This window comes from Salvia hispanica, chromosome 3, assembly GCF_023119035.1.
Source record: "Salvia hispanica cultivar TCC Black 2014 chromosome 3, UniMelb_Shisp_WGS_1.0, whole genome shotgun sequence".
Taxonomy (NCBI): domain Eukaryota; kingdom Viridiplantae; phylum Streptophyta; class Magnoliopsida; order Lamiales; family Lamiaceae; genus Salvia; species Salvia hispanica.
The window spans coordinates 47,425,759-47,444,449 of record NC_062967.1 but is presented as its reverse complement, the minus strand read 5'-3'; the positions used below and the strand labels follow the sequence as shown (position 1 = coordinate 47,444,449).

Here is an 18,691-nt window from a genome sequence, read left to right as displayed (position 1 = left end):
TAATAAAATGAGACATTTATTTGTGAATAAAAAGAGTAATTAAATATTTTCATTTTTTCTTCAACCATGTCACTTCTCGTGTTAGCTGGAAAAAATATTAAAATGTAGGCAACTTTGCATAAGATGACATTTTAGACATGTTTGTTTGGAGTAAGTGTTGGATATTGTTAGAGATATACTACAATGGTTTCATCTATCTTTATATATTTTATTAGGTAACTAAAGAGAAAATAAAATAAAAGAGATTAAAAAAAATAAAAATAAAGATAGAATACCAAAAAAGAAATCATTCATTTAACTTAAACGTCCAAGAATAAATGTACGAATCACTTAAAGATGATGGACAGACGGAAACAAAGGACATTGGATCGTATAACAGTTATAAAAGCAAATAAAAACGATAGTCCTAAAGCATATGATAAAAAATGTTGTATGATGTGAATGAGATGATATAGAAGTGGGGCCGGCGCAATATGGGAGGAATGTGCAATGTAACGGGGAGGATGTTGGAATCATAGGAAGGAAAATGCCAAAACTACAACACAAATTCCCAAATGGCGGCACCCTAATCACCCAAATCATCAATATCTCTCCCCCTCCACATATTTCATATCATTCCACCACATGCCCCCTTCCCTCTCTCCCTTATTTCTTCTTCTCACTTCTATCGCTTTTTATTAATGAGGAATGGAGACGACAGAAAATCATTCCCATCTTCTCCACCCTTAGATTGTGAAGTTGGTTTGGGTCTGAAGATGCAGCTGCCCCCCAATTCCTGTAAGATTTCTTCCCCTTTCCGCTTCTCATAGATTTTTTCTGCTAATGTTACCCGCTGTGACGACGCAGGTGACACAGGTGGTGGTGGTGTTGGGCAGTTTCTCAACGGCTCTAGCAACCCGCCGCATTTCTATGACCTCTCTAATGGCGCGCTTCTCCAAAGGTCTCTCGACAACGCTGCTGCTTCCAGAGCTTACGGTCTCTCTCTCTCTCTCTGGAATTTCATTTGTTCCTTTTTTTTTGGTTTTCTTGAGTGGGAAAAGAAATGATCTTTACTCTTTTGTGTTGTGTAAAGTGTAATAATGATTTTGATTATTGGCAGGAGGAGGCATGATGCCTGTGTGTGGAAAGGCCCTTTTCACGAGCGCACAGCTTCAAGAATTGGAGAGGCAGAAAATGATACACAAGTACATAATGGCCTCCATCCCTGTTCCCCCTCAGCTCCTCTTATCCTCCTCAACTCCCTCCCAATGCAACAGTAATTACAATCTTTCTCTTTCTCTGCATATATATGTGCTTGTATGAATTGAATTAGAATTAATAGGTAGTGCATGGTTGTAGCATCATCGGGTGGTGTGGAATTGAGGTATTCAGCAAACGGGTCGGATCCAGAGCCATGGAGGTGCAAGAGGACAGATGGGAAGAAATGGAGGTGCTCAAGAGACGTGGCGCCCGAACAAAAGTACTGCGAGCGCCACGCCCACAAAAACCGGCCCCGTTCAAGAAAGCATGTGGAAATCTCACCCCACAAACCCTCTGCTCTGCCATCTCCAAGATCCACTTCTCAATTCCCATATGACCAGTCCAGGTCGCTCTCAACTCTCACCTCTCCAATTTAATCAATCACCCCACCACGTGTGTTTCAAATCTTCCAAGTTTTGTTAGTATGCACATTAATATACAAGTATTTGACATGTTGTGCAGATGCATCGAGTGGTTAATGAGAGGTGGCAACAGCGACCCGTCAAAGCAGCAGCAATGGGAGTATAATAAGAATGACAACAACAACAACAACAACAACGCGTCTGTCTATCGCCCGCAATTTTCCGATGAGAGCGCCACGGCTCAGACGACGAGGCTGTTCATCGACGCAATCAGCAGCAATAAGGAGGAGGCAATCAGCCGCAATCAGCCGCCGTCGCTGAGCCTGTCGATGTGCAATGAAAAGGGGGATTTAGGGATTGGAATGATGGTGAAGAATCAGTGGGCGTGGATGAATTCGGGTGGGCCGCTGGGAGAGGCGCTGTGCCTTGGAAACGCTAGTACGACTTCCAATTTGACATCTCCTCGTAGTTATGGGTATAGCAACAACAGCAATACTAATAGCAGCAGCGAAGATGGCAGCCATGCACTCAATTTCATTGGCTGAGCCAAAGTCAAGGACGAAGTTGAGGCAAGAACGTAAATGGCCTCTGATTTTGCTTTTTTGCTTCTGTCTTCTTCATTAAAGCTCATTTACTTTTCATAACTGCTACTCCATCGTTTAATTCTTCTTTTCTCTACCTCGACTTTCTCACCTAATCTTTTTAATTACTCCATCTTTTATTATTCTAACATGCCTAAATTCTAAACAAGGATCAGATAGGGAGATAGGATTGTAACTTGTTTAATTAATTATTTCTATATTCATTTGTTTCCAAATTGGTAGACATGTTAAGTTACGACGAGACAAAGAAAAATACTAAGTACTAATGCTACGTGGTGTGAGATTGGTATCGTGTCATGTTATGTGGAGGTCAGATGAAAAGGATAAATATATCCTGAGATTGGTGTCATGTCATGTTATGTGGAGTAAAATTTTATTGTTTTGGATTTATGGATAAGCGAGTTTCTACTCAACATTTGCATATTACTATTAATTAGTCCCATTCCACACCAATTCATTAAGAAACCTTCTCTTTATTGGGTTTGGATTATGGTTAAGCGAATTTTATTGGTTTGGATGATTCATTTTTATGGGATCAACTGTTACATTTTTAATTAAGTTTCATTTATCTTTTCAATATCCATTTGTAGGTTCAAGTAAAAAATTTGCTCTACATTATTTGAGGAAATATAGGAGGAGTAAGACTAAGAAAGTTTGTGTATGTTTGAAACGTACAATTTTCCCTTAATAAAGAATAAAGATATTCCGAGTTTACTACTTTATGATTTTAAATTATGTGTAATTCAGGCCTTGTTGCCGAACCAAATTCAACAATGAATGATTTCTACTGTTTCATTTGTATAAAAGCCCATTATATTGAAGATATAATAAGCCCATGAAATATAAAATTTATGAAGCCCATTAACAATATACAGTAGTATACCACTTATTGTCACGATTTACTCAAGGGCCTTCTTTTCGAAATACTCTCTCACAAAAGAGAGTCTCGTTTTTCCATTTTAATCTGTTCATGAATAAGAGTTCCAATTCACTTTTTTCATAAATAGTAATAGGATCTCATAATCTTCTACTAACTCATTCCATTCACATTTCTATATATACTATAAGTGAGATCTCTATTCCACTAATTTTTTTTCACCTACTTTTCTTAACATTTCTTAAACCTATATGCCACAAAGAAATGATATTCTTAACTGCAGACAGTAATTTTTATTTTATTCCAAAAGAAATTTAGTCGTATAGTATTGAAATGGGGCTAGGGCTGGGGAAAAATACCGAAAAAATGATATATCACTCGTATCGTATTGAAAAATATCGAAAAATTATCGAATTTTCGATATATCGTAATTTTCGATACGATACGGTATCGTATCGTAAGTTTTCGATACGATAACGATATGAATTTCCTTATATCGCGATATATCGTTTTATATCGATATATATCGAAACATATTGAAATTCAATATATATTGAAGTTTAAAATTATAAATATATACAAATCCATTTAATTCATTCATATATTTAGAAAAAATATATATGAAACCCTAATAAGAACACTATTTATTTTATTGTGTTGAAGTTTTATTAATTTTTGTGTTATTTTTCAGTTTTGAAATTATATTTTTCGATATACAGGTATTCGATACGATAACGATATTTCGATATATCGTATCGATCTTACGATATATCGAAATATCGATACAATAACGATATTGATATTATCCATATCGAAAGTTCGATATATCGAAATCCGATATATCGAAACTTTCGATACGATAATGATATGAAATTCTTTCATATCAATATTTTCGATACGATATATCGTATCGACCCACCCCTAAACGGGGCTCAGTAAAATGTTAATGTAAAACTTTGTGTTTATAATTAGCTTTCTTTATATATGCTATGCACATCTACGATCTATCCAGTGAATAAGTTATAAAGCCCATACCTTTATAAAGACAAAGTTTAGCCGATTTCTTTATACTCCCTCTGTCCCTAGATAAATGACTCACATTCCTTTTCGGAACGTCCAAGATGAGTGAGTCATTTCTTTTTTTGGTTTTCTCTCTTTAACTTTTTTTTCTCTATTTTATTAACTCTCTTACTTTATTCACTTTCCACTTTACTAACAAAATCCTATTTCCTTAAATCCCGTGTCGAAAAGTTTATGCTCACTTATCTTGAGACGGAGGGAGTAATATTTTAGCTGATGTCTACACTTTACTCACAAAATATTATATTAAATTTCGTGCCGAATTAGAAAGGCTGCGCTTAAAATAAGACTAAGAGAGTATATGTATAGATATATTTTCAATGTCTTTATTTTAGCACTCTCTCCATCCGGGCTAAGATAACATATTTATTAGCCGACACGAGATATTAGGAGTTATTGATTACCGTCAACACATTTATTAACCGGCATGAGATATTATGAGTTATTGGTAGACATTAATTAATTAATGGACATTTATATCTTCAGCGCGGGAAATAAATAATATAAATAACGGAAACCCGGATTACTTGTAATTTCGGATTTGGATGGGGAGTGCAATATTACTTCTGTAGTGGCTGCTCGTAATATTCCAATATAAGCTTGTATTAAATTGTGAGTTCAATTTAATTAGTAAAAAGCTAATTGGGGGAGCCCATATCCATAACCTTCCATAGATCCCTGACTGGGCCCAATATGAACTAAATATAAACAGGAGAATGAATAAGACAGAAATCACTTTTCCAAAAGATGAAAAATAGCGTCAACTCCATATATGAGAGAGGAACGATTTTTTCTATGAATTTCTCCTCCGTGAGATTTTCAGCTCCTCCTCCGTGAGGAATTTTCTGTCTTCTTTATTCGAGTCCTAGTATTTTAATAAGATCAGCCCACCCTGATATCGAGATACAGTTCGTAAACCAGTCAGAAGATCCGTGGTCTAGTATTGAAGATCATCGTGGAGAAGGCACAAGCAATCGTCGATTCTTTGGAGAATCAAAATCGGTAACCCGAAACCGTAGAAATCATGTTTAGGATTTATATTTTCTAAGCATGAATTATTTGCGTTCTAGCATGCAATTATCTGTTTAACATGTGAATTGATTAATTGCATAATCGGTCAAATAGATCTGTATCTGAATTATTTGTTTTGTACAAGTCTTCCGCTGTGCAAGGGGATACAAATCCCAACAATAATGTGCACAGATTAGTGAATAATGTACAAATCGTCCATTATTGGGTAAATAAAATCCATTATACTGAAATATTTATACGTTATGTTTATCAGTTAAAACTACTCATAAAATCACAACAAAAACGTCTCATAAACATATACATTACAAGACACAAATCGTCCATTACTGAGTAAATAAAATTCATTACATTGAAATATTTTTCATATTATGTTTATAAGTTAAAACTACTCATAAAATCGGAAGAACAACATCTCAGAAACATATACATTACCGGACATAAATCGTCCATTATTGAGTAAATAAAATCCATTACTCGGCTTCCTCTTGTCTGCATCTTCATGAGAGGTACTAGCCTCGACCCTTTAATGTACAACCAATATCTCCCTGAATTTTTGCGCAATTGCAAGTGGAAGAACATCATCCACTACTTCGTCAATATCCAAACTTGGCTGCTTCGCTGCTGTCCAAAAATCAGTAATGTATCGCATTAATGCACAACACTAACTATATAATGTGCAAAGTTGATCAAATAATGCATTGATGAATATTACATTCTCTCAACCATTGACCTTTTTAAAATCAGAAGCATTCGTATTAAATCTAAAATCATAATTTACACCACTTCCTACAATAATGTACATATAGTAGCAAATAATTCACAAATGAAAATTAAAACCCTAAAAAACTTTTGTACACCACTCCCTACTATAATGTACAAATGACAGCAAATAATTCACAAATGAATACAAAATTCACTCATTTATAGGCACGATATCAAACAGATGGATGTAGCTTCCATCAAGAACATAATGCACAAAACATTTTAAAATAATGTATACATTCCGTCAAATGATGCACGAAATAATATACCTGTCACACAACCAGAAACCAGAATGTATACCAATCCATAAATGTACAAAACAAATAATATAAATAATGCAAATAATGCAAAAATTTGTTAAAACAACCCCCTATAATACTAAACAAATAAATGCAAATAATGCACAAATGATAACAACATTCACTCATTTATAGGCTTTTTATCCAACTGATTTATTTATGTAGCTTCAAACAAAATAAAATGCACAACAATTCCTACAATAATGTAAACATTGCATCAAACAATGCACGAATAAATACAACATTCACTCAATTACAGAGAGAGAGAGAAGGGGGAACCAGTTTTCCCCCAAAAATCCCGTTTAATTAGCGGCCCCCAGCCCGTAAATGGGGAAATTGGGATGTGTTTTTTAGTGATACCCCTTTTCAAAACCCATATCAAATAATGCAACGCAAACCCAACACTTTTAATCAAAATCTTTCCATTCCATCAATCTAATGGTCGATATTAAGAAAAAAATTTGGGACACTAAGGGGGCAATGGACCTTAATAAACACCATACCACCATTGGGGCCCCAAAAGTTTCCGGGAAAATCGGACGGCAAAGCGCCATGTTCCATTTATTTTTTTTTAATCAAATTAAAAGGTAAGGGATAATAGGAATTTTCTTTTCTAATTCATCTTCACACATTCACGCCTAAATTTATCACCCCCAAAATTTTCTTATCATTCTCAACCCAAATTTCAGGGTTTTTTCCCAAAATCACCCAACAATCTCGATTTTGGGTTCTCATCCCGCAAATCTAGCTCCAAATAAAATACATTTTCAATCCAAATTTTAATTTATCTTAATTCGAAGCTATCAATATCACCACCGGCTCAATTAATCTAAATTTTTTATTCCTCCATAATCAGCTGATTTTTCGCAATTACAACACTTGTCCAATCGCTTTTTGTGCTATTCGAAACCCTTCACCAAATCGTTTTATTATGGGTGAATCGGGTATCAACTTTGATCTGGATGTTTTTTCCAAGGGGAGCTTTTTTTGGGGTTTTCAATTTTCGATTCAGATTGTTTGTTGATTTGTCATATTCGGGTTTTATTGTTTTTAATGATTTGGGGGAAATTTTTTTTCAAATTTCGGGTTTTTGGGGAGTTTGTGATTTTTTGGTTTACGAAGTTTTTGGTTGGGATTGTTTTTTTTTCGAGATTTAAGGAATTATGCACATAATTGGGGTTTTATGGCAATACCATGTTTCGTTTTTTTGTAATTTTTGGCAAAAATTTTGTTTTTCATCTTGTTTTAAAAGTCGTATATTGCAATCCATATATCGTATATTGACCGCATATATTCGAACCGATTCACTTTGATTTTGGAACCTTTTTTTCTTCTTTTTTCCCATTTCATAAATTTCTTTTTTTATTTTTGGGTTTTGGGGTTTTTGCACAATTTTTTTAAAAAATTTTTCATTAATATTGGGAGTTGTTACCATGGTGATATTGTAGTTTACATGTTATTTTAATAATTTTTGTTCCTTGTAGTTTAAAGAAACGATTGGGATTAATTATTTTTAAAATTTTTTATTATTTTTCTCATGTTGCATTCCATTTCAAAATTAGTGTTTTTGATGAGAATAATTTTATTTTTTATCGGGATTAAAAAATAACCCCTATATGAGTTTTAGGGGACCCAATCTAAAGGTTCGGAAAAATGATTCTAAAAGCCATTTGGGTCCGCAAGGAGAAAGGGTTTTAAAGGAAAAAATCATTGCGCTTTGTAAAAAATGTGGAGAATTAGGTTACCATTTATCGTGGGAGCACCTAATAACAATATTTTGTATAATGTTGAGACACATTCTTTACCTATATTTAATCTCAAGCATGCAAGTATTTTATAACTAACTGAAATCAAAACAACTACAGAAAAAAAAAGTCAATCAAATTAAGTCACCCACGTTGTCTACACCAAAAGAAAACTACATGTTTCAGTATTGAGTTCATTCACACAACCAAGATTTCATTCATGTTCAAAAAAGCCAAGAGTTAATTCATTCATTGTTTATGGTTTCTTGTACTCCGCAACAATCTTCTCCACATCTATCGGTCCTCTCTTTCTCTCCTCCTCGAACAGTTGTGAGGCAATTCTCAATACACAGTCGAAGGCCCTATTGTCGTTGTTATACAGCATTGTTGTACAATATTTGGCACGAAGAAACTGCAAAGACTTTGATTGTTGTTTGTATGATCACATTTCCAGTCGGTGACCTTCGTTCCCATATCGCATTGCATAAAGGTCACAATCTATGGTGTCATCTTTTGTACTCCATTTAAACTCTAGAACATTCACTTTTGCTTTTTGAGCGATTTGTCCGTAAAAAAAAAAATAGTATTTCCATCACAAATTACATGGAATATATTACACAAATATTAGTTTATACATAATTAAAAGTACTCATTTGATTAGTAACATGTTATATAAATATAATATATATAATATTCAATATGCAAAATGATGCATGTTTCGGATTAGGGATGTCACGTTAGCACTTGACCCAATTGCATTATTTTCCAGTCAATGTGTTTGTTTTTTCATTAGCAGGGACTCTCAAACTATCGTCGATCGTTCATTGAGATATTCTTTGTTTTCGTTTGTCAGCATTACTGCAGAAAATTTCAATAGCATATATATTATTGCCTTTCATGAGGGGCAATGAATAAACCGGAGACATCTTTGTGTAGGACACATGATTGGTAACTACATCATCACAATATAATCTTTTTATCCTAGCACAGTGAATGAGATTAAAGTAAAATAAAAATACAACGGTGAAAAACAGAAAATTACGACCTCAACGGCCTGAGGGGTTCATGATTTCAGAGAAAGCATCTGCAGACTTGAGTTTTTCACTGCTGCTCGAGAACTCGCTGCTCTTTGATCTAGAAAACGTGTCTCCGTCCGTCGTGGTAGATGCACCAATACCGAGCAACGGCAGCGAGGGGCTAAAGGCCGTAAACCCATCGTCCATGCCTTCACCTCTGTCCTCTGCCGACACTTGAAGCTGTAATGCAAACTCCAGTTTCCAAACAATGTCATTCATCGATGGCCGATCAATCCCCTTCTCACTAAGGCATGCTACACCTATTTCGGCAAAATTGGTCAAGCATTCAGGCGCAATCTGACCCTTGAGATTGGAATCGATAATCTGATCAAGTGTTCCGTTCTTGTAGCAAAATTTGGCCCACTCTGCTAAATTAGCTTGCTCCCTTGGCAAGGTTGGCATTATCGGTGGCCTCGCGCATAACATTTCGAACAACACCACCCCGAACGAGTACACATCAGATTTCAACGTTAGCTGCTGCGTGCGGTAGTACTCCGGGTCGACATAGCCCAAGCTGCCTTTGACGACTGTGCTGACGTGTGCTTGACTACCTGCGGCTGGGCCCACTTTGGAGAGGCCGAAGTCAGACACCTTGGCCACCCATTTCCCATCCAGAAGGATGTTGGTAGACTTGACGTCGCGGTGGATGATGGAGCGCTTGGCCCCGGTGTGGAGGTAGTACAGTCCCGTGGCTGCGCCAACGCAGATTTGGAGGCGCTGCTTCCACCTTAGGGGCGAGTTGTCGGAGTTGTAGATGTGGTCTCGGAGGGTGCCGTGGGTCATGTAGTCGTATACCAGGATCATCTCGCCGTCGTCGTCACAGTAGCCGATGAGGGAGACCAAGTGGAGGTGGCGAAGCCTGGAGAGCATTTCGATCTCGGTGAGGAACTCGCGAGCGCCTTGTCTGGAGGTGGAGTTGAGCCTTTTGATTGCGACGGTGGTGGCTGCGTTGTCGATGAGGCCTTTGTAGACGTTGCCGAAGCCTCCCTTGCCGATGACGAAATTGTCGTCGAAGTTGCGAGTGGCTGTTTTGATCTCGTCGATGGAGAAGTATCTGCATATATCTGAAGGCAGGGAGACGCCTGACCTGCTAGTTCTTACAGTAGATGTGGAAAGTGGAAACCACTTTGACTTGGTGACGCTCGTGGCCGAGTTCTTCACTTTCCACTGACGCCGGAGAATCAGAAAAATCATAGCTGCAACCACGACAACTACGCCGATAATACTCCCCACCATAGTGTAAGTTACAACACGGGCTTTCTTCTTCGGCAGCGTGTTCCCCGCTACTGACCCTGGGGGAGACTCGATCTTGAGTTCAGGATTGGATGCTGCAAAACTTCCTTTCGTATCATTGAGTTTGAAAATTTCCAAACCATTTAGCAAAGAGCTACGATATCCTGTTCCTGGCTTAATGTAAGGCACCAAAGATAGCCGCAAGTCTTGCTTTCCACGATTTCCATCATCAGGAATCCATGTTATGTAATCTCTGAAGATGGGAATATTAGGGCCGCCGGCCGAGGAGATGACATCAACATCAATATCAGCAGTCTGATTATTGATTTTTATTGAGAACGATAAGTCGTCTGCCTTACGGAACACAAAATCACAAAAGTGGAAGCGGAGCAGATAGTAGAATCCAGAATCAACCGGAAAACCCCACTCTAAACTTAAGCTGATGTTGGTCATTGTTCTAGCAGATATGTATACTTGAGGCGGCGCAGTATAGGGAGGAGTTTTGCTGGTGTAGTTGATCACAGGTTCCTCTTTGTTCCGCTTGTACCCCCTATCACCATAGACTACGTAGTCATCATCAGGACTCCATCTCCGAAACATGCCGCGAGTGGGCCCACTATCTTCTTCTATCGCAATAGTAATGGCGCCGCCCACATCCAGCCTGTACAGATTTTCCAAAGCAGTGTTGCTGTCAAGATAAAACGATCGATCCACATATTTGATTTCCACGCCTTCTTCCGAAAGGTAGAGTTTATCAGGCATGGAAACAATTTCAATTCCGTTTACAAAAGCAGAAGATTCTGGATTGGGGGTGAAGGTCAAATCCAGTCTTAGAGTTGCTCCAATGTTAACGATGAATTCCATCATAAAAGAAGATTGGCTTAAATTCTTGGAATAAAGGAAAGCACTGAAGTTACTAAACAGGGTGAAGGAATTTGTTTTGACAGAGAATAAAGATTGACGAGTGTCGACGTCGGAATAAACGTTGGGGTACCAGTAAAGGCGAAGGAATTTTTGGCCTCTGGTGAGGGGAAAAGTGTACGTGAAAGGGGAGTGGAAAATACGAGCAGTCTTGTAAGGGAATGCAAAAACCGAAGGTTCCATAGTGGAAGCATCAGAAGCTGAAGATATGGAGGTAGCGTTTGACGGCATGTATTTTGAAGCTTCATCGCTGTCCCAACTCCGGTGGCTGGTGTCGTTTGTGACGGTTGATGCGCCACAGCTTAGGAGGATTAGTTCTGTGGCGTTGTATGCAGCTGTGGAGGCGCCGGTAATTTGGATTGTTGAATAAATAGAGATGAGGATGAACAAGTAAAGAACGCGGGACATCATCGTTATAGTAAGGATGAGCTTGTTTAGAATGTTGGGCATTTATCTTCTCTAATGTATAGGAATTGTATAAGAGAAAAAGTGGAGCCGAATACTTGGAACTAGTCAATGGCATTGACTGAAACAGCGCTATTCGATAACCTTAGCGTGGCCCACCAAGATGTTACTGGTGCTATAGAGAGTGATCTTAGAAAAATTGAAAATAATTACCCTACTTCCTCCGTTCGCCCGCCATTCCTTGTTACTCTCTCCGTCCCTGAAAATTTGTCACATATTTCCTTTTTCGTCCGTTCCTAAAAATTTATCGCCTTTTATCTTTACCATTTGTGGTAGTGGACCTCATATTCCACTAACTCATTCTCACTCACATTTTATTATAAAACTACTCCCTCCGTCCCACATAATTTTACACAGTTTGACTTGACACGAGTTTTAAAAAATATAATAGAAAGTAAGTTGAAAAAGTTGGTGGGATGTGGGTCCTACTTTTAAAGTATTGATTTTATAATAAAATGTGAGTAGGAATGAGTTAGGTGAATATAGGGTCCGCTACCAAAAATGGTAAAAGTGAAATGAGTAAAATTATGTGGGATGGACTAAAATGGAATACTGGATACAATATGGAGTAATAAAAGTAGGACCCACATGCCACTAACTTTTTCAATTCACATTCTATTACATTTCTTAAAACCCTGCCGGATCAAATGGTGACAAATTATGGAGGACGGAGGGAGTACTATTTTTTTTTTGTTCCGTCTGTTAATACTTGTATGGAACCTGTATATCACTCACACTTTATTACTTTCTCCTTCCCACTATAAGTGACATATTTTTTCTTTTTGGAATGTCACACTGTAAATGACACATTTACAGAAACATCACCTATCTACTTTTTTTTCCTTCTTTATTACTTTATTCTCTCTACTTTACTCACAAAACAACACTACAGAAAATTTTGTGTCGAATTAGAAATGTTCACTTAAACTCAGACTAAGGGAGTATAAAACTAAAATAAAAAATATAACTCATATTTTACTAACTTTTTCAATCCACGCTATATATTATATTTCTTAAAATCCGCGTGGATCAACTTGTGCTTACTCACATTTGACTAACTTTTTCAATTCATACTCTATATTATATTTCTTAAAATCCGCGTGGATCAACTTCCGCTTAGTACTGGCTGACGGATAGATTATTAATTTTGGGACTGACTACATGTTTATATGCAGTATGAAAATATGATGATGGTAATGAGAAAGTAATTACCATCATCAAAACAATATAAATTGATACATGAAATGCAACTATTATTAATATAATAATAAATAAAAAAATTATAGTATATAACATTTTAGATATTTTATGTTTACAATAAATTTATGATGATTAGTTAATTCAAAGTATTAGTACATAATTATATACCCTTCTATAATCATTTATGAGATATTAAGTTTTCCATAGTCAGCATTTACTCATTTACTATATCTTCGTAATATATCGTATAGATAATATACACTAGGTACACAATTTTTTCTTCCCATAACTAGAACGAGGATATTTTTTCATTCCACTTAATTTCTTAGTATCATCATTGAATAAAATAATCATCTCATTCACATAAAAATTATTTTAGTACTATTGGATACTTTTTTAAAATTCCAAGATATAGAAACAACTAATATACTTAACTTTTTAATGTTATCAAATGAAATAATAAAGTCATTCTCTTTCAATTATTTTAATGTTTAAATAATTTCAACTTCTAAATTAAAAAAATAATTACTTCATATATACTAAATTTCTTATTGTTACTTCCAAGTAAATACTAATACTCTCTCTATCTCAAGAAAGTTAAAAGTTATTTTTTTTCACTCATTTTAAAAAAATATTATAATAAATAGTTAAAGTAGATGTATAATTAAGAATAATGTAGTTAAGACAATGTTTTACATTATTCTCATTTTTAATTTACTATATATCTACTTTAACTATTTATTACTCTCTTCGTTCCTAAAAAATATTTACATTTGGTTCGACACGGGTTTTAATTCATAATTGGTAAAGTAAAAGAGTTAGTGGAAAATGAGTCACACCTCATTACAGAGAAAAGTGTTTTCAAATTAGAATGTTCATACTTTATAGGGACGGACTTGATGGCCTTTTTATTTGCACTATAAATACCTGCAAGTATACAGAGTAGGTATAGTATAGCAAAAGGTTAGTACCGGGTATCGAACACGGGGAAGATGTACACAAAGTGTCTATCTTCTACTAGAACTCAATTACTATCTGGAGAAACAAGAATTATTGGAAACTTTTTGAAAACAGTAAATATTAAAAACAGTAAACAACTAAAAACAAGCAAATCACGGAGAGAAAAGTATAGAGATAAGGGGAATTCCAGGGATGTGCGTTCACTTTTATGGTTATACAAATTCCAAACTACAATACCCTAGCACAGTTAATACTTTGAAAGGACGAGTCACCTAGCTTATGCTCATGCGATACAAACGTTGATTACTAACATTAGGGTTGTCAATCCTAACACGTAACTCCAAAAAGCTCCTAAGACCCTTGAAAAGTCCTCACTCTCAATTAACAGTGCCGTTTTAAAGGAAGCTAACTGTAGTATCTACTAAGTGGATCTAACTCGCTAGAACTCTGTCACAGTTATGAAGCAAGTTGTATTGAATCATACATAATTGTGTCACTCAATTATGAAGCATCATGATTAACTTAGGGAAGAAACAAAGTAAAAACAAAACGGATATTAAATAGAAAACGGAATTGTATAACCAAAGTTGCTACTAACACATCCCTAGAATCCTATAAGTTTAGTTACACATGACTGAATAAACTAAAAACATAGATTGAAGGGAAAGCAATTTGAACATAAAACTAAAGCAAATAAAACCCGTAGGTTGAATCCTTGTCGTTCTTGATGTTCTTGAAATCCTTCTTCAACTCCTTGCACAATTGAAGTACTCTAGCTTTTGATCTCTATGAATGTGTTCTTGTTGTGTGTCGGAAAAAAAACTCTTTTTTGATGAAGCTTGAGGTCCTATTTATAGGGGAAGATTATTCCTCATCATAAAAGGAAAAGATCTTCAAAATTTGGTAAATCTTGGATCAAATCTAGGGCTGGTCGGATTCGCCGCCTTTCTCCGGCGGGCCGCCGCACCTTGGCCGGGCGGTCGCCGCGTTGGAGTCCAGAGACTCGACCCTTCGGTGGCGGACCGCCACATGTCCTCCGGCGGTCGCCGGGCGAGACTCTTCTCCTAGCGTAAATTTCCGAGACGGGCCGCCACATAGCTCGACCGCCTGGCGCCGGCGGTCGCCGTATAACTTCAAGGCGGTCCGGGCTGGTCGCCGTCCGACTCCAGATTTCCAGACTATGCGTTTTTACTCCCCTTTTCGGCTCAAATATGCACATTTCTCACAAAACACGTCAAAATACCAAAATGTATAGAATATGCAAATAATGGACATGTAGAGTGATTTTGATAACAAAAACGGACCAAATAATGGCCTTAAAACAGTGCAAAATCCGGGCGTATCAGGACTAAAAAGAAAATTGTTCACATTTTGCAGAAAGAATCATGGGACATTGATACGCTCGAATTTTGCATTGTTTTAAGACCATTATTAGGTCTGTTTTGAATGTCAAAATTGCATTACATGTCTGTTATTTGCATATTTTATCCATTTTGATATTTTGATGTGTTTTGTGAGAAATGTGCAAAATAGAGCTGAAAAGGGCATAAGAAGGTCAAAACTAGAAGCTGGAACTGAAGCGCAGCCCAGTGGGCCGCTGATGCATGCCAACGGTCGCTGAAAGCTGTATAGAGAGCTTGGAAACTTTCCAAGCGGCTGATGGGCCTGTTCATGCGCAACAGTCTCAGTTCAAAGTCCTTAATCTATGAAACATGAAATTTCCAACTTGTAGGACACTTTTTACTAAGTTTAAATATTTTTCAAGCCTATAAATACCCCATAACTTAATTTATATTATTAACCAATCTTGACACCAATTCATACCCGTCTTTGGGAGCCTCCAAGGCTCCCCCTCTCCATTCATAACCTAATTCTTCTACCATTATTGTGCTGGAAATTTGGGCTTCCACATGACTAATTTAATGTGTATGACTATCTTTTAGTTGCTGATGCACTATTTTTTAGCACTATTAATACCTGCAAGTATACTGAGTAGGAACAGTATAGCTAAAGGTCAGTACCGGATATCAAACACGGGGAAAACAAACACAGAATGTCTATTTTTCACTAAAACTCAATTACTATTTGGAGAACTGAAAGATTTTTGAGAATTTTGAAACTGAAAGCAATTGAAAGCAGTAAACAACTGATTGCAAATAAATCACGGAGATAAAAGTATAGAGATAAGGGAATTCCAGGGATGTGCGTTCACAGTTATGGATATACAAATTCCAACTGCAATACCCTAGCACAGTTTATACTTTGATAGGACGAGTCACCTAGTTTATGCTCATGCGATGCAAACGTTGATTACTAACATTAGAGTTGTCAATACTAAATATGTAACTCCCAAACGCTCCTAAGACCCTTGAAAAATCCTCATTCTCAATTAACAGTGTCGTTTAAAGGGAAGCTAATTGTAGTGTCTACTAAGTGGACCTAACTTGCTAGAATTCTCTCACAATTATAAAACAAGTTATATTTGATCATGCACGATTGTGTCACTCAGTCATGAAGCTTCAAGATTAACTTAGGGAAGAAACAAAGTAAAAACAAAACGGATATTAAATAGAAAAAAAGTAATTGTATAACCAAAGTCGTTACTGACACTTCCCTAAAATCCTATGAATTTAGTTACACATGATGTAATAATCTAAACACATAGATTGAAGAGAAAACAATAGGATCATAGAACTAAAGCTAATAAAATCTGTAGGTTGTGAATCCTTGTCGTTTTGATGCTCTTGAATCCTTTTTCAACTCATTGCACAATGAAGTACTGTAGCTTTTAATCTCTGGAAATTATGTTGCAAAATGAGGATCTGTTTGATGAAGCTTGAGGGTTTGTTTATAGGAAAAAATCGCTTTTCATCATAGAAGAAAAAGATCTGCAAAATATGGTAAATCTTGGAGAAAAGTCTAGGTCAAATATGATTCGCCACTTTTCGTGGCGGGCTGCCGCACGTCGGCCAGCGGTCGCCACACGGTAGTCCAGAGCCTCTGCCTCATTGGTGGCGGGCCGCCACACTGACTCAACTTTATTTTACCCAATTAATACCCGCAAGTGTACGGGGCTATCGTAGCAAACAGCAAGCAAGAGTATATCGTATCCCACAGAGACAATTAAGTGTAAACCTAAGTACCACGAACCAATTTCAACTACTATCCAGACGATCGAGAATTTTGGTTTTAAACTAACAACTACTAAAAGCATATAAAAACAGAGATTAAAATAAGCACTTAAACAAGAAAACAAAGAAGCAAGTTGTAAAAATGATAGAGAAATATGCAGAATTCAAGGATCCGATGCACAACTCATAGCCTAACCCAATTGAAACCGATTTACCATTTAAAGTCTCCGGAATTGTTGAATCAATCACAAATATAGATTAAACCCCCTCCCGAGGTGAGAAATCCGTAGATTAGGTGTAATAATTGAAGTCCCCTTCTAATTCTTAGACCTAACTCCTAATAGTTCGATTAGATTAAAGATCCCACTCAAAACCTCAACTCTCCCGAGTTTTATTGAATTAAGGTGTGAAGTATCCCTCTTTCAAGATTAATTATTTCACCTCCCGATTACTCTAAGAAACCCTAACACTACCAATTGGTGATCAAGCAATTGACAGGAAAAAGCACAGGAATAAACCAAACAATTACAAGAGCTAGATAAAAACGAAGTCAATTGGATTAAAACTATGAATCAATGCATCTTCACCAAGAATTCTACATAAAAGATGTTTAGCTACTCATGTTCATGGTAGAAAACAAAAAGAAACTAAGCAAAACAATGGAAATCATGATCCGAATCGCAATTGGCGGAGGAATTGAAGCTTGAATCTTCAATCTTCTTCCAAGAGTTCTTCACAAAAAGAGAGCGTGTGTTTTGTCGCATGTAGAGAATGAATAGAATTGACCTAATTCTTCCTTCTTATTTTCCTCTTCAAAAATAGCGTTTCTGCTTTGAAAAACGCCAAAATGACGGACCCGGCCGGGTGGAATTAATCCACTGGAAATACACCCGGCCGGGTGGGACTTCTTTGGTACTCTCTGGAATCTCGCAGGCATAATTACGCCACCCGGCCGGGTGGAATTATAGGGCAATAATTCACCCGGTCGGGTGAGATTTTCTGGACAGCGCAGTGTTTGTATAACGGCCATAACTTCTTCTACCGAACTCCGATTGAGGCGTGTGAGATACCTACGCGAAGCTCTTTCGAAGACGAAGAGATTGGTATGCATTAGGGGCTGATTGGACTTCAAAATCTCCCGTAAATATTGTCTCAAACCAAGGCTGCTGCACATCCACATATTTTGTACCTTTTTCTACACATTGTTAACAAAATGGTCAACATACCAACATAATAGAGAAGTAGATATAACACTCCTAATAATAGACGAAATATGCTCCAATTCATACAAAACCACCCTCTAAAACTATGTAAAATCCAAGTATGTCACACACCTTCTCCGGCGGTCGCCGGACGAGACTCCTTTTCTAGTAGAGATTTCTGAGGCGGACCGCTACAGATGTGGGTTGATGGGCGCCGCCGGTCGCTGGTCGCCGCCAGAAACTCCAGATTTCCAGACTTTGCGTTCCGACTCTCCTTTTCAGCTCAATTATGCACATTTCTCACAAAACACATTAAAACACGTTAAAATATCAAAATGTACTCCCTCCGTCCCACAAAAGATGTCACACTTGTGGGACGACACGGGATTTTAGGAGGTTTTATTTTGTGTGTTAAATGGAGAGAGAAAATATTATTTTTATATTCATGTGTGTCCCCATTTATTTGGCTTCCAAAGAATAGGATTAAATGCTCAAAAAATTGGCT

At 36.8% G+C, this 18,691-nt stretch overlaps 2 protein-coding genes across 3 annotated transcripts; one reads left to right on the top strand and one right to left on the bottom strand.

The window, feature by feature from the left end:
- The first annotated feature begins 617 nt into the window (after positions 1–617).
- LOC125212280 (growth-regulating factor 8-like) lies at positions 618–2,279 on the top strand. 2 transcript variants are annotated; one of them, XM_048112397.1, is made up of 5 exons: positions 618–777; positions 847–975; positions 1,100–1,255; positions 1,339–1,585; positions 1,702–2,279. In XM_048112397.1, exons 1-5 carry the CDS (start codon positions 681–683, stop codon positions 2,144–2,146), a joined length of 1,074 nt encoding a protein of 357 aa, XP_047968354.1. In that variant the 5' UTR covers positions 618–680; the 3' UTR covers positions 2,147–2,279. The 2 variants fall into 2 exon arrangements, with proteins under 2 accessions (XP_047968354.1, XP_047968355.1); XM_048112398.1 differs by having other exon boundaries at positions 619–777; positions 856–975.
- A 6,578-nt stretch (positions 2,280–8,857) lies between these two features.
- Positions 8,858–11,662, bottom strand: LOC125212109 (receptor-like protein kinase FERONIA). The gene has a single exon (XM_048112166.1). It carries the CDS (start codon positions 11,637–11,639, stop codon positions 9,045–9,047), a length of 2,595 nt encoding a protein of 864 aa, XP_047968123.1. The 5' UTR covers positions 11,640–11,662; the 3' UTR covers positions 8,858–9,044.
- Positions 11,663–18,691: the final 7,029 nt, after the last annotated feature.